The sequence below is a fragment of the Urocampus carinirostris genome, chromosome 6, assembly GCF_059441175.1.
Source record: "Urocampus carinirostris isolate Australia breed hairy pipefish chromosome 6, RoL_Ucar_1.0, whole genome shotgun sequence".
Lineage (NCBI taxonomy): Eukaryota > Metazoa > Chordata > Actinopteri > Syngnathiformes > Syngnathidae > Urocampus > Urocampus carinirostris.
Window position 1 is genome coordinate 10,569,640 of NC_142354.1, and position 14,385 is coordinate 10,584,024.

The 14,385-nt window shown below is 39.6% G+C and overlaps 1 protein-coding gene across 2 annotated transcripts in view; it reads right to left on the reverse strand.

Annotated features, from left to right (window-relative positions):
* Positions 1-1,711: 1,711 nt before the first annotated feature.
* plxnb1b (plexin b1b) overlaps positions 1,712-14,385 on the reverse strand; it is an 89,414-nt gene continuing 76,740 nt past the window's right edge. For both annotated transcript variants that reach the window (XM_088337828.1, XM_088337829.1), the window contains 7 exons: positions 12,660-12,826; positions 9,295-9,455; positions 9,083-9,230; positions 6,116-6,180; positions 5,962-6,037; positions 4,708-4,782; positions 1,712-4,629 (listed from right to left, as the gene is read on the reverse strand). In XM_088337828.1, coding sequence (XP_088193954.1) covers positions 4,525-4,629; positions 4,708-4,782; positions 5,962-6,037; positions 6,116-6,180; positions 9,083-9,230; positions 9,295-9,455; positions 12,660-12,826 — 797 coding nt within the window. In that variant the 3' untranslated portion in view covers positions 1,712-4,524. The remainder of the gene's footprint in view (positions 4,630-4,707; positions 4,783-5,961; positions 6,038-6,115; positions 6,181-9,082; positions 9,231-9,294; positions 9,456-12,659; positions 12,827-14,385) is intronic.

A 14,385-nucleotide genomic window follows, 5' to 3' on the forward strand; every position in this document is an offset into this window, starting at 1 on the left:
GCTAAAGAACGTCTGAAATGTTGAAAAATAAAATCAACCAACAGCTGTCTTCCCACCTAACAAAAAAATGTAGAAAAGGTGTTAAGTCAGTGTTCCGTCCAAAAGACAGTTTTATTTAAGTGATTGTTAAAAATGTATTTTCATGATGGTGAAAAGATGACCTTTTGGAGGCCAAATCTAAATCACATTAACGAAAACACGGGGCTGGTTAGTGTCTGCACGAGTTTTCCAGCTATGTTAGTTTTATTACTTAATCATAAAACGAATTCACATATTTTAACGAAGTATTTACTTTCTGATTGCACTCTTTCATGTCGGTATTCTCCCAGCAATGGTGTTCCGATGTGTCAAAGTATGTGTATCTTATCATACAACCTTGAAGACTTGGTTTGTCAGGACCAGAAAGGAGACAGGACCCATTTGCGTTGCGTATCTCTCACGTTTATTTGGAAGAAAGAGAAAAGGGTTGCACCCACGATCCGGTGTTCGCTGGACGCGGCAGGTAAGTCGCTCTGATACTCGGATTGTGCTCCGAACGTGGATGTGGATCTTCTGTGGCGAAAGATGGCGGTGTCGGGGACGGAAAAACGGGTCAGTAGCCGGGACAGAGAGCAAAAACGTGGTCGGGGTAGGAAGTGAGTCATGAGCCAGAATGGGAGAGAAGACATGGTCGGGGACAAAAAGAGGTCGAAAGCCGGGATGGGAGTAGATATGGTCAGGATCAAAAACGGGTCGAAGCCGAGGGACAGGCAGGAGCAAAAAACGGGACAGGTGGGGGTCAGGGTCAAAAAAGGCTTGCATAGTGTTCACTGAAGTTCGCAGACGGACTGACAACAGGAGATTGACAGGACTGGGTACAAATACTGATCGGGAGCCAATCAGAAACCGCGGCAGTTAGCCCCAAAGGAGTGGGCACAGCTGAGTCACATCAGTAATCATGACACTGTTGTGTGTTGGGACTCCTTCTTTTTACTTTGTAATGTGAGTTCTGAGTGTTTGGTCAGCTATTCGTCGATTCCTTTTGGGGGGGGCACTCCTAGCCTCTTGGTGAAAGGGCGCTTCCCTGATCAATTGGTCTGGAGTGTTTTTTAACTTTTGTTTTACGTTTACTTGTATTTTGAAATTTCGTTATAAATATCCTTAACGAAACTGTTTCTTTCCAGCTCTATTTTTCCTTCTTCCAAATACTCGGTCTGGCCTGGGAAAATGAAGAGGCGGCAAGACAAAGATTGTCCTACATCTGCAGTAGTAACGAGAGATTTATGCTGTTACAACTACTTGTGTAAGTTTTAGGACATTTTGTACTTCTAAGAATATTTTTAAATCCCAATACTTTTACTTCAGTTACATCAGGCTACCTTGAACCTGTTACGTAAATCCCCTCCTCGTAAATACACCGTGTCCCTGCTAAGGCACATCTGTTTTGTCAGGGACTTAATTTCTGTTATTCAAATTGGACCAGTGACCCAATCAAACACCAGGTAGCAGGGTTAGGAACGTTTTAGTCAGTACAAAAAGGTGGATTGCTTGGTTTGTTTTCCACAATTTTCATACAGAATTCATACTTTGTATTTAGCTTTAAACTGGAGTGGTAAACTAGAAGAAGATTCATTGTGTTTGATGCAGCATAATAAAATGCAGGGCTGTTTTTTGTCCAACCTGCAAGTGAACCCCGAATCAAGGATGTTTTGAAAGAACAACAAAACAAGCACAAACTCAACAATACTTTATTATTTCAGCATCAGTTTGAATTTGTACGACCTCTCAGGTTAAATCACTACAGTAACAGTTTCAAAAACAGTATGTACACCCATATTAGAACTCAAAGTCAACAACAGCTTTAAAATTGCTCTTTGCAGAGTATGCTCAATGTCTCCCAGTGGAGCTACTTTTCTCCCTCAGAACTCCTTTCACATCATTGATTTTTTTTTCACAAATGTGAAGGGACTGATTTTTTTTTCTCGGATAGACAACAGTCAGAACTGTCCAAATGTCTTCCTTGGTCTGTAAAACATAAAAAGCAGTGACTGAACTTTTGATCGCAAAACGCTCCTGGACGCTTTTTTTTTTTTTTTTTTTTAAAACAAACTCAACAAAGGCTAACACGATAGCGTTTCTAGCGTTTCCAATGCCCGACTTGTTCAGTAATGCCGTGTGTTAAGAGTGAAAATCACTAAACATTTACCAGAGAGTGCATCAGTTATATCCAAAATATTATCGTTTGAATAACAAAAACTCAAAAGTGTACAGGACTCAACTGTGCCCTCATCAAAGCAGGATAGATTCCCGAGATCCAGACCAAACTAGCAGCACGAGCTTCCATTGAAAAACTTGTATCTAATACATAGTTTTTGTCCCAAAAACAGCACATAGTACCAAAGATTATTCGTGCCAGCTCAGTAGCACAAGTTTAAAAAGGAAAACAAGACAAAAAAATAAAGATCAGAGGTCCATTTCATAGAGGATTTGCAAAAACCCTGAGTTTCTTAACACTGGAATGATAGAAACCCTGAGTTTTCCATTTTGAAGGTGTCTTAAACTAAAGGAATAGTGGTAGACTATCTCTAAGTATGGTAACTTGAGATCTTGACCAGTTAGTTAGTGTATGCTGAACTAAACTGCTCAGGTGTAGGTTTTTCTTCAATGTAACTGGAGTTTTCCTCTATCTTTACCCATTTCAGCCACACACAGGATTTGATTTCCTTATTCAGTCACTCGACTGTTAAGATTAGCGTCACATAATTATTGTTATTTAAAAAAATGGCCAAAGGTTTTTATTAAAATTATTATTAAAACTTTTGGCTTGCTTGTTGCCATGGTAACTTGTGGAATCCGTTGACATTGTCAGAGCTCTTGAAACTACACTGACTTGGTGTTACTCACTCAAATGTACCATCAGGGTACCCAAAACTCAGAGTTCTTCATCTCAGGGTTACACAACTCAGAAGCCAGGGTTTGTTAAACCTGCTCTGTGAAATAGACCCCAGGATCGTCCACAATCTATAAAATGAGAAGGAATGTTAAAGGAAAAGAGAAGACAGAACTTGAACTGACAAATTCCAATATAAATTTACTCAAATGTGTTGCAGATTTGTTTTTTTCTTTTGGGCTTGGTCCAGTGAGTCGTGCACTCGACATGTCAAATCAAAATATTCTTGTCCCATAAACGAAAGAAATAGGAAATGTGTTGATTGGAAGCTGAATGTCTCGCATGTCTGTGAATTTCGCAAGCCGAGCAGCTGGTCGAGGTAGAAGGCAGCGCTTGGGGAATGTGTTGAAAAAAAAAATGCACTTGAGGACCCCCCAAAAAAATCCTTTCACGTTCATTTCACAACACTGTAGGGAGATTCTGATCCAATGGACACCAAAAGGAGACACGAATAGTGACAACAACCAGCTACAACGACCACAAATTAAGTGAATATGTATTTGAACAAAAAAAAAACTGCAGCAACAAGCAAAAAACCAATTAAAAATGCAATATGGCGTCAGCTGTGGAAGTCCAAGAATGCCGAAATATAATCAAAGTTTTGAAATATTTTGCAAAATAAAAGGCAATTACAGTATGTAATATGGGTATTCTTTTGTAAAATAGGGTGTGTTTATTATGAGATATGTACTTACTATTATTTAATATATCGTTATTACAAATTGTATTGTTATTAAGCAATAATCTTGTATATTAGGTGCATCAAACATTTTAAAAATAATAATTTCCAATGTTTTTTTGCGTTTTATTTCAAAAGATCATTTCAATCAATAACATTTATTTGACATGATGACTCCTCCTGTTAATCAAGCCAAAGGAGGCGGAGCCACAGGACATACAAGGTTCAGGAAAACCAATCGATTTAATTGATCGAGCACTGCCCAACCAACCAACTTTGATTTTTGATAAAAAGTGGCTATGAAATTGATAATCATTGTTAATCAAAAAAATCATTTTCAATGTTATCTGTCATATTTATTGGCATTTTTAATTCAGAACGCTCCTGCTGTCAGTCAAACCAGAGGAGGCGAGGCTACAAGACAGACTATGTCCAGGAAAACCAATCGATTTTAATGATCGAGCACTGCCCAACCGACCAAATTTGATTGGCAAAAGGAGTGGAAATAATAACGGACTATTAAAAAAATCCTTTAAAATCAAACCAAGTCAATGAAATTAAAAGGAATTATGATGAAAAGTATGATGTTTTTAAATTTAAAATGATGAAAAACACATTCTTGATTTTAAGGACTAGTAATTACAATATAATAATCACACCCTTTTTAAAAATTGAATATGTAATTTGGCAAAATGTTTTTTATTTATAAAAGCAGTTTTTATTGATTGCATTTTAACCCTAATGGGCTTCCATAGACAGCCGGTTTGAATTGGTTTAATGAAAAATGGAATCCAGAGTCCCCAAACGAAGTTTCATCAATATATAAAAAGGGCACGGAGGGCAACTTCAAGTACCTTTATCTTCAGATGCTTGGTAAGAAAACTGTCAAGTTAAAAACTGAAAATGTTTCTGTCTGTCACAAGTCCGTGACTTTGTTCTCCACGGCGGCTGCGATCTGCTGCAACCTGTAGCCCAGTTGCATCTTCTGGGCTGTGGGGTCCTCTTCCAGTGCCGTGATAATCTGCAGGATGTACAATGACGTTTAATCGTCTCTTGGAAATGACAGATGCAGAAATTATACTCCTTCCCAAAACGGTACCTGGTCATAGTATTTATTGATGTATTTGTACAGCTCATGCAGCGCAACCAAGTAATTCAGTTCTCCCGAATAGTTCTGGAAAAAAAGATAAATACACATAAAAAAATCGGTTTGTAGATGTAAAGGTTGTTTTTTTTTTTACTCACTACTGCCACGCCTGGCCAACAGTCAATCTGCAGCCTCGTTATAACCATCTAAACTACGCAAATATCTTCTGAACTTTAATATTTTGGGTGAAAAACCAAAACCCAAAACCTATACAGTCATACCAATGAATACAACTTATTCAATTATGTCACGACCAGAACGGAAGTAGGACCCAGATGCGTAATGTTAATCACAAGTTTATTGAGATATAGAGGAAAGGCAGCGCCTGCGACCCGGAACACGCTGGACGCGGGAAGCAAGCCGCTCACAGAATCGGAACGTGTTCCGAACGCGGAAGTGGATCTTCCGGAGCGGGAGATCGTAGCGTAGTAGACGGAAAAACTGGTCGTTACCCGGGACTGGAGATCAAAACATGGTCGGGGTCAGAAAAACGGGTCGAAGCAGGAGACAAATGGGGAAAACAGGAACGGATGGGTGGAAAACGGGAGAAAAACAGGATCGACGGGAGTCAGAGTCAAAAAATGCTTGCCTAGTGAAAACAGAGGTTTGCTGACGGACTGACAACAGGCGAGTGAAAGGACGGTGTTTTTTTCACCATATTACTTTTACAAAAACAAAATTAAAAAAGCTGAGCAAAAAAAAAAAAATCGGTACTGTTTGGTTACTTTGAGTCTCTGTAGTTTGTATTCTTCTTTGTGCTTTTGAGCACCCGTATTTAGTTTGCTACACAATACAGCAACATCTGGTTGTCAAATAGTACATTCTGTACCTTTTTCAGTAAAATGATTCTTAAAATGAGAAAAAAATCTTCTGATATCTGTCATATGGTGTGATTTTGTTGTCACCTTTAATGTTTTTTTTTTCTGATCAGTAGATCAGGATGTAGAGCGCTCGTCTTGGGACCGTGAGGTCGCAGGTTTGATTGCCGGCTCCTTCAGGGTTAAACGTTGAGGTGTCCTTGGGCAAGACACTGAACCCCCCGGATAAGCAGGTAGGTGTCTTGCGAGTGTGTGTGTGAATGCGTAAGTGTAAAGCACATTGTAAAGCGCTTGGGGAGGTCTTCAGTGACTTGAAAAGCGCTATATAAATGCAGAGCATTTACCATTCTACCATAGACCATTGGAGAAATGTAAAATAAGACTTTACCCTCGATAGCTCAGCCAGAGCGGAGTTCATCTCCTGGTCACTGGCAGAGATGGTTTGCCTGATGTCAGCATAGTACCTGCCATCAAGTTACAAGGATTGAAGGGAGGGTAAAAACGGCATTATACTTTTGTGTTTGGAGGAAATGTGATCCTACCTCTCCACCATCTGTTTGTAGCGTGGGATATCGCGAGCATACAGCAGCTTGTTGATGGGCGAGTCCTGGGGAGGCAGCAATGTTAACTTGATGCTGATTGTCAAGGATTTTATATAATTATTATAGATTTACTGACTGTTTAGAGAGAGGTGGATTGTCTTTGGCAACCTTGTGGTGTCACAAGACATACTGGGTGCATATAGCTATCAAAGATAAACTAATTTACTGGTATTAACAGTGTCAGAAATAACGTCTGCCTGGACGCCCGGGGCGTGCATCTTTTACGTCGGGCGTACAACTTACACAACGTCTCCGCCCGGGTGGCCGACCACTTTTCCAAGAATTTTTTTTTAATTATTATTCCGATTTCGGAATCTTCATTCAGTTTGGAAATTTCGGAATTTTGTTTCGTTTGGCAATTTGCATCCTCGACAGCCGATCAGAACCCTGCATCGAATAACTTCGTGCTTCCGGACTTTCCAGAGCGTTGTAAGGTCGCGCATTTGCATATCATTTTCCAAAGTAGACGCACAGAGGACATAAGAAAAATTGAAAAGTGGTTAGGAATCAAGCCAAAACCTCAGCCACAGAAGAATTATTCAAAAGAAGCTAACAAAATTAATGACGCTACAAAAACGTAAACGTATATTAAAACAATGTGGAAAGAGGAGTTCACGTGGCTTGTAGCAGATGACGCAACGCAAAAATTGTCTGAACAAATATGAGTAAATACAGGTACATACTGATAGCAAATGGAAAACAGTGATGTCATACACGTGCAATGAATGTTATAAGTAGGGGCGGCAGTAGCTCAGGAGGTAGAGCGCTCGTCTTGGGATCAAGGGATCCCAGTTCGAATCCCGGCTCGTCCGTGTTACATGTCGAAGTGTCCTTGGGTAAGACACTGAACCCCTAACACCCCCAATAAGCAGGTTAGCGTCTTACATGGCTGCAATACAAGGCCGCTATTGGGAAATGTGGAGCACATTGTAAAGCGCTTTGGGAAGTCATTGACTTGAAAAGCGCTATAGAAATGCAGATCATTTCATTTTTAGATTTATAATAAACTTAGTTTTAAAGTGTAGTTCTGTTATGTATTCTGATGATCAATCCTTTGCACTTTGCAACAATGTTTTTTTTTTTTTTTGGTGATGAGTTGTCTTATTGTGTTTCAAGTTGTGAAAAATGGGGCAGGCAACTTTATGGCTGGGCAGGCGACTTTTCAGAGTTGTCCGCTAACTTTTTGTCACGAGTTTCAGACAGTGGTATTAATATGGGCTCCTTTCTTTGTGGCCTGTAGCTGTCATTTTACACCAATCCAAATATACAACATGGATAGACATTTTAATCGTATAACTTTTATTTATAAAAAAGGTCCGTGGCACACCATCCGTTGAAAATGTTTGAAAATGAAGTTATGTCAAATATTTTACTGTACTAGCAGATAATTACTATATAAAAAGAAGAAAATAACACTTGAAATAAAAAAGAATAATGTGCTTTATGTTTTTATTTTTTACAGTGCAATTTTGAACCGCTTTGTTAAACAAATTAAGTTATTACATGTACTGTGCTACCTCAAGAGCAGATAATTAGTACATAAAAAGTATATAAAAATCTACTGCCACCAACTGATATGGATGACTATTACAGTTCCTCGTCTGAAGAATGCAAAAATACTGAATAATGGCCTGATTTTTTTGGAAAGATAAAATTCAAGCAGCATACTAGACAAGGTCTCACGGCACACTGGTTGAAAAACACTGGTATAACTGACCTATTTAACTTCCACTATTCTTGTTCATCAATTATCTAAAATATGAATGTGAACAACATGTGGAAAGGCCTGTAGCCATTCTGACTTCAACTTTTTACCACAAGAATTAACTAGAATCAACCATTCTACATCAACTATAAACTACAATCAAAAAACAAGTCATATGGTCAACTACTATACCATTCATCAAAGATATCTTGTTGCATAAAATATAAAAACTTATAATAACATCAGCAATGCAGAAGGCACGCGCGCACACACGCACTCGCGCACACGCACGTACACGCTTCTTTAAATATTCGCCATCAGTAATTGATTGCTAATTCGTTCATTTATCGCGCGCGTGTGTTTTTCGTTGGCTGGGTTAAGACACGGAGCTCTCCTTTGCGAGGCGCCGCGCAAAAACGCGCTGACACACGGAGGAGCGCTAACGTAAATGGTCTGCATTTATATGGCGCTTTTCAAGGAAAGCTTCTAAATAACACGGTGCGCAACTGAAAATGTCTACATTTCAAGTAAATGTGCTTTAAAAAAAATAAAATTATTATCATTATTATTTTGCCGTTCGCTCGCATGCCACTGGTTAACCCCTCGCGTGCCACTGCTGGCACGCGTGTCATAGGTTGCCGACCCCTGATCTAGAGGTTCAGCTTTTCTCATTTCTTTTTCTTTTTTCTCATTTTTTGCTCTGTTAATGATGTATGCAAAATTTGCTTGTCTAAGATGTATAACAATACTGTATAGGAAAAAAACATATGACATGTTACGATCGTTTTAATGTGCTTCAGACTTTCTAAAAAATCACAGTGAAAGTGACAAAGCAGGAAGAGAGTGTAAGTGCGAGATGCCACTCCCACATGCGTAAATCTAGCTTGAGTGTCTATTGACTGTTGCTCTGCATAGAACAAGGACCAAGGAAAAGGTCCGTCTTTCTCTGCCATTGCTTCGTTTCCATCCATGTTTCTGCGGCGATTTTAAAATACTGATAAAAGACGCAAAGGGGCATCGAACGGGTTTCCATCCTCCTGCGTTCGTAAATCAGGCTTGAGTGTCTGTTGTATTTGTTTTTCTGGAATAAACAAGACCAAAGCCATTGTTCTTTTGCCACCTATGTTTGTGTATCGATTTTATGACACTGCTCAAAACTGGAAGCCGCATCAAACGCATTTCCGTATTTCCCCTCAGCTTACTCGACCCAATTTGTGTTCGGCGATCGTGCAGGAGTCCATGAAGGTCTGAGCGATAACCGACAGCACGGCATCCACGTGGTCCGAGGCTTGCACGTCAAAGATGAACTGGGGATTCTTCACAATGTTGATCCAGAAACGCAGGGGGAGACTTGGATGGACACGTTTATGTTACTTTCTTGGTCTCTAATTGGGAAGAGCTGAGATGGACCCACCTGTTGGTCTTCCAAATGTGGATGGTCTCTGGATCGGCAATCCCGTGCTGACCCGCTTGGTCGTCCAGCAGGTCAAAGAAGTACTTGACGGCCAGCGGGACGGGTCGGCTGGTGCTGAGGATTACCGTGAATAAATCGTCCACGAATTTCTGAAGGGTGCCCTGAAAAGAATACGGCAAAGAAGGACGCATCGATTTTAGAGCTTTAGGTTTCTTGGGCACATCATGATTGTGGTCCAATTATTCCTGACGTGAACGTCTTAGGATTCTGCTGTCGACCAGGGTGGGCAAACCTTTTGTGGCCGCATTGGGTTCTAAAATTGGTCAGAAGGGCCAGGACAGGAGGATAAATAACGATTGCTTGATTTGATTTTAAGTATCCTCCGATTCATGTCAAGGAATTGGTTTTAAAACAGAAAAAATTAAAGCAAAATCATTTAATATGTCCTTTTTGTAAAGCACTCAGTTTTAAAAATTAGTGGAAAAAAACACAAAATGCTAAAGGGCAAACTCAAGAATTGTTATTTTTTTACTTGATATTGTTTTTTTGTAGTAAAACAATGTGAAAATATTGTACATTATCTTAAATAATATTGCTCAAATATTAGTCTATATATTCATGCAGTTTTAATCATCAGTTAATTGGTAATACAAAGCAAGTTATCACTTCAGATTTTTCAGTTCATATCATCTTCGTGGTTTGCTGTCCCGCCACAGTTGTAATGCCTTCTCAAGGTTCAATCCATTATCATCCTCCTCATAGCGTAACCAGGAATATAATTTAGTCCATTATAGCAGAAAAGTCCATTTCTTTCTTAGGAGTATTCTTTTGTTTATTTTCTTTCGTCGAAATGTTAGCTTCAACACATGTGTTTTCCTAGCCTCCGCCATCTTCCGAAGAATTTCTCCGCCGTTTTTTCGTGCCGGAATTATTGCCGTTTCTGCATTATGTTTCGACTCATTACTGACACTCAATAACTTATCAATTTTGTGTTGATTTTCACCTTCACTCGAAGACAACCACCACAACAAAGACGTAATCTTAAAGCAACGAGATCTCGGTTGCCGAGATCGGTGTGCAGACGAAAAACTCGAACCGCGTGACCAAAACAACAATGGCGGATCTGCCTGACAAAAAGTGCGGTAAATCTTTGCTAAAAAAAAGTACCGTATTTTCCGCACTATAAAGCGCACCTAAAAGTCTTTTTTTTTTTCAAAAGCTGACCATGCGCCTTATAACACAGTGCGCCTTATATATGGCTCAATATTAAATTCGCAAGGTCTCGCAACTACGAGAAACAGCCGCCGACTCCATTTTTCGCACTGTGCATACTGGGAAATATTAAACGATTGGTAGTTGCCGGGGCTCGTGTTGTATTTGTTTACTAAGTGGCAAAATGGCTACCCCATTAAACTGCTTAATTCATATTCAACAAATACAGTATTTGTCTGAATCCAGGGTTATGACTGGTGAAGATGTAAAGCACAATTTACCTTAAACAAACGCAGAATTATTCAGAATGTCACGTTTGAGAGAGAGAGAGCGAGAGAGAGAGAGAGCGAGCGAGATTCTCTTTCATACGTGCATTTGTATAAAAAATGGCTCCTGTTAAGAGACACGCGTACAACGCCGAGTTTAAACTCAAAGCGATCAGTCACGCAGCACAACACGGCAATAGAGCGGCAGCGAGAGAGTTAAACTTAAATGAATCGATGGTACGGAAGTGGAGAAAGGATGAAGATAAGCTCCGCCAAGTAAGGAAAACTCAACAAAGTTTCCGTGGCAATAAAGCAAGATGGCCAGAGTTAGAGGAGACACTTGAACAGTGGGTTGTTCAACAAAGAGCGGCAAGCAGAAGTGTCAGTACGATAACTATACGTATGAAGGCAACAGCGCTGGCACAAAAACACCGGACGTGTTGGATGGCCCATTCACTGAGATATGGTCAATTCGAACACAGCAGAAGAAGAATTCGAGGGATTCGTCGATGAGGAGCTTATAGAGTGATCTTTGTTTTTCTTTTGTGTGTTTACGTTTTACATTTTACAGTTATTGCTTTATTGTTATCGTTTTGCACTCGTTGTTTTTGCACATTATGAGTGTCACTTTATTGCGATTGCACTAACGTTTCATTTAAAATAACAGTATCAGACGTTTTTTTCTTTGCGTGTTGACTAAATGGACAAAAAATAAAATGATATGTCGATGTTGTTCAAAGATGTTAAAGATGTGTCACGAAAATGCTTTACCTCAGAGAAAATAATAAAACGGCTGTTTATTTATTTTGGGAGTGAATGGAGTTGTGGAAAGCTTGTTTGTTAATAAAGTTTGACCTTTTTGAATGTTTTGTTGACATTCCCTTGAGCGTGGCAACATCTAGAGGTTGCATAACGTAACTACATTCTCTACTGTAGTCAAGTCGTCACATTTATTTACCGTAAATAGCCCTTAATCCCAAAAATGTCTCGAAGGACTGCACAGGATTACAATTACAAAATTGCACAATTACCTGATCTTAAACCAGCATGCACTTATAGCGCCTTATAATGGGGTGCGTCTTATGTATGGCATAAGTTTTAAAATATATCATTCATTGAAGGTGCGCCTTATAACATGGTGCGCCATATAGTGCGGAAAATACGGTAATCGGATAATAATGACAATTTTGTGTCAAAAAAGTTGGTTTGACACAATGCGTACCCAGCAAAAATGCGTCTAAGACGCAGGGACACGGGCAAACGAGAACACTGAATCAATTATTAGTTTGTATAGTTTGTTTATTATTTCGACAATTGATGAGTTAATTACCGTAAGTCATGATCCACAATTATATTTTAACCTAAGTTTGCACATTTTTTAAAAGGAAATACATTTAAAACCTTCCAAAATTGATATTTCACAGTTCGTATCTAGCACATGAAGCTGCGAGTGTGAAATTAAAACTGAGATTAAATGCATTTTCTGGTAATTAATCATAATTAATCACGGATATAAAAATGGAGGGGAAAAAAAATCATATTTTCTCAGTTACTGTAACTCACAATGAATGTATGTATCTGTATAAAATGCTAATTATCAAATATTATAGGCAACTCAATCACCAATGTAAAAAATATCAAGATTAATCACATATTTATCAGTTAAAATGTGTAAAAATTAAAAACCACAAAATAATAGTAAATAATTTCTCATAGTTAACTCACAGTAAAAGATCATGAACTTTCTCTCACTTCTCCAATCTCGTTTGCGCGCTTTCCATTTTTTATATTCTTCGGTTTTAATTTTCTTTGTATTTTTACTATTTTTGTTTGGCGGACCATGGTTTGCCTAAACTGGCTCTAAACAATCGAGCAAAAGGATGTCACCTTCATGGAGAGGAGGCGTGTCAGGTAGATCTCTGGTATGGCCTTGGCCCGCTCCCGTTCCCTCAGACTGCCCCGGCGGTGTTTGGGCAGCTCCGGCTCCTCGCTCGCCTTCACCAAGTGCCAGAGTCTCACGCCGCCTTCGTCTGCGTCTTCTAGCATGGGTGTTTCTGTCACAGTCGAAAAAAATGTTTCATATATTCTTCAAGCACAAGCTTCTGTATCCCATCAACTTCATTTGTTTGGGACCTATTGTCATATTTACTGATGCGAAGTACCTGTGCCCGCTCATTTGGCGCCACGCCAACTGCCTCGGACTCTGATTGGCTCCCTGACACTATTTAAAACCACGTCTATCTGTCACCTGTTGTCAGTCCGTCTGCGAACCTCAGTGTACTCTAGGCAAGCTTTTTCAACCCCGACTCCCTCCTGCTTTTGCTCCCTTCAGCTTCTGTTTTTTTTTTTCAACCTGACCACATCTACTCTCCTGTCCTGGCTTTCGACTCGTTTCTGATCTCGACCACGTTTTTTGCACTCCTGCCCCGGCTACTGACCCATTTTTTCCCGTTCCCGACACCGCCATAGCTCGCCACGGAAGTCCCACTTCTGCGTTCAGAGAAATCTGCCTCCCACGTCCAGCGATCACCAGATTTTGGGTGCAACCCTTTCCTTTCTTCTAATAAAACTGAGAGAAACGTAACGCAAGTGGGTCCTGTCTTTATTCTGGTCCTGACACCTATGCCCAGTCCTGTTTTCATATTTCTTCAAACAACAACTTGTAGACAATTTCTAGGCTGAAAAATGAATCCCCATACATAGTTGACATTCTCATTTGAATTTGAACTAGTTTGCACCCTTCGGCAACAAAATCTAGATAACCAACTGCTGTTCAAACCTGGAGCAATCAATCTTTTATTATCCAAAAAGTATTTTTTGTTTTTCAATCTGTATGAAGAATTATGACATAATCTGAAGCGCTGAGCTGCATGTTTCATTTTATAGCATTTTATCATTTTTTAATGTATTTTTAATTACATTTTCTTATGCTTTTGTTATAATAAAATTTTGTTTTTACTTCATCAAAAAAATATTTTTCGTACTCTACTTTTATATAGCTGCCTTTACGGCCGTTTGCAATAATTAAAAACATTAACAAAATATTTGAAAAAAGTAAGAAAAAAAATCATGAGAGCATAAGAAAAAAAAGCTTTGATGCAAAATAGAAGTCCCTGTACCGAAAAAACACTTTATTAATTGAATTGATTCAAAATCACCCTTAAATGCTGTCGGGACTAGAACGAAGACAGGACCCACTTGCCTTACAATTCTGTCAGTTTTATTGGAAGAAAGGAAAGGGTTGCACCCACGATTCGGTGATCGCTTGTAGCGGGAAGCAGGTCGCTCTGAACATGGAAGTTGGACTTCCGTGGCGAGCAATGGCGGTGTCGGGAACAGAAAAAAACGGGTCAGTAGCCGGGACAGGAGAGCAAAAAAGTTGGTCGGGATCGGAAACGAGTCGAAAGCCAGGAGAGGAGAGTAGACGTGATCGGGATCAAAAAACGGGTCAAAGCCGGGAAGCAGACGGGAGAAAAAACAGGTGGGAGTCAGGGTCGAAAAAGCTTGCCTAGAGTACACTGAAGTCTGCAGACAGACTGACAACAGGTGACAGATAGACGTGGGTTTAAAAAGTGACAGGGAGCCAATCAGAGTCTGAGGCATTTGGTGCCAA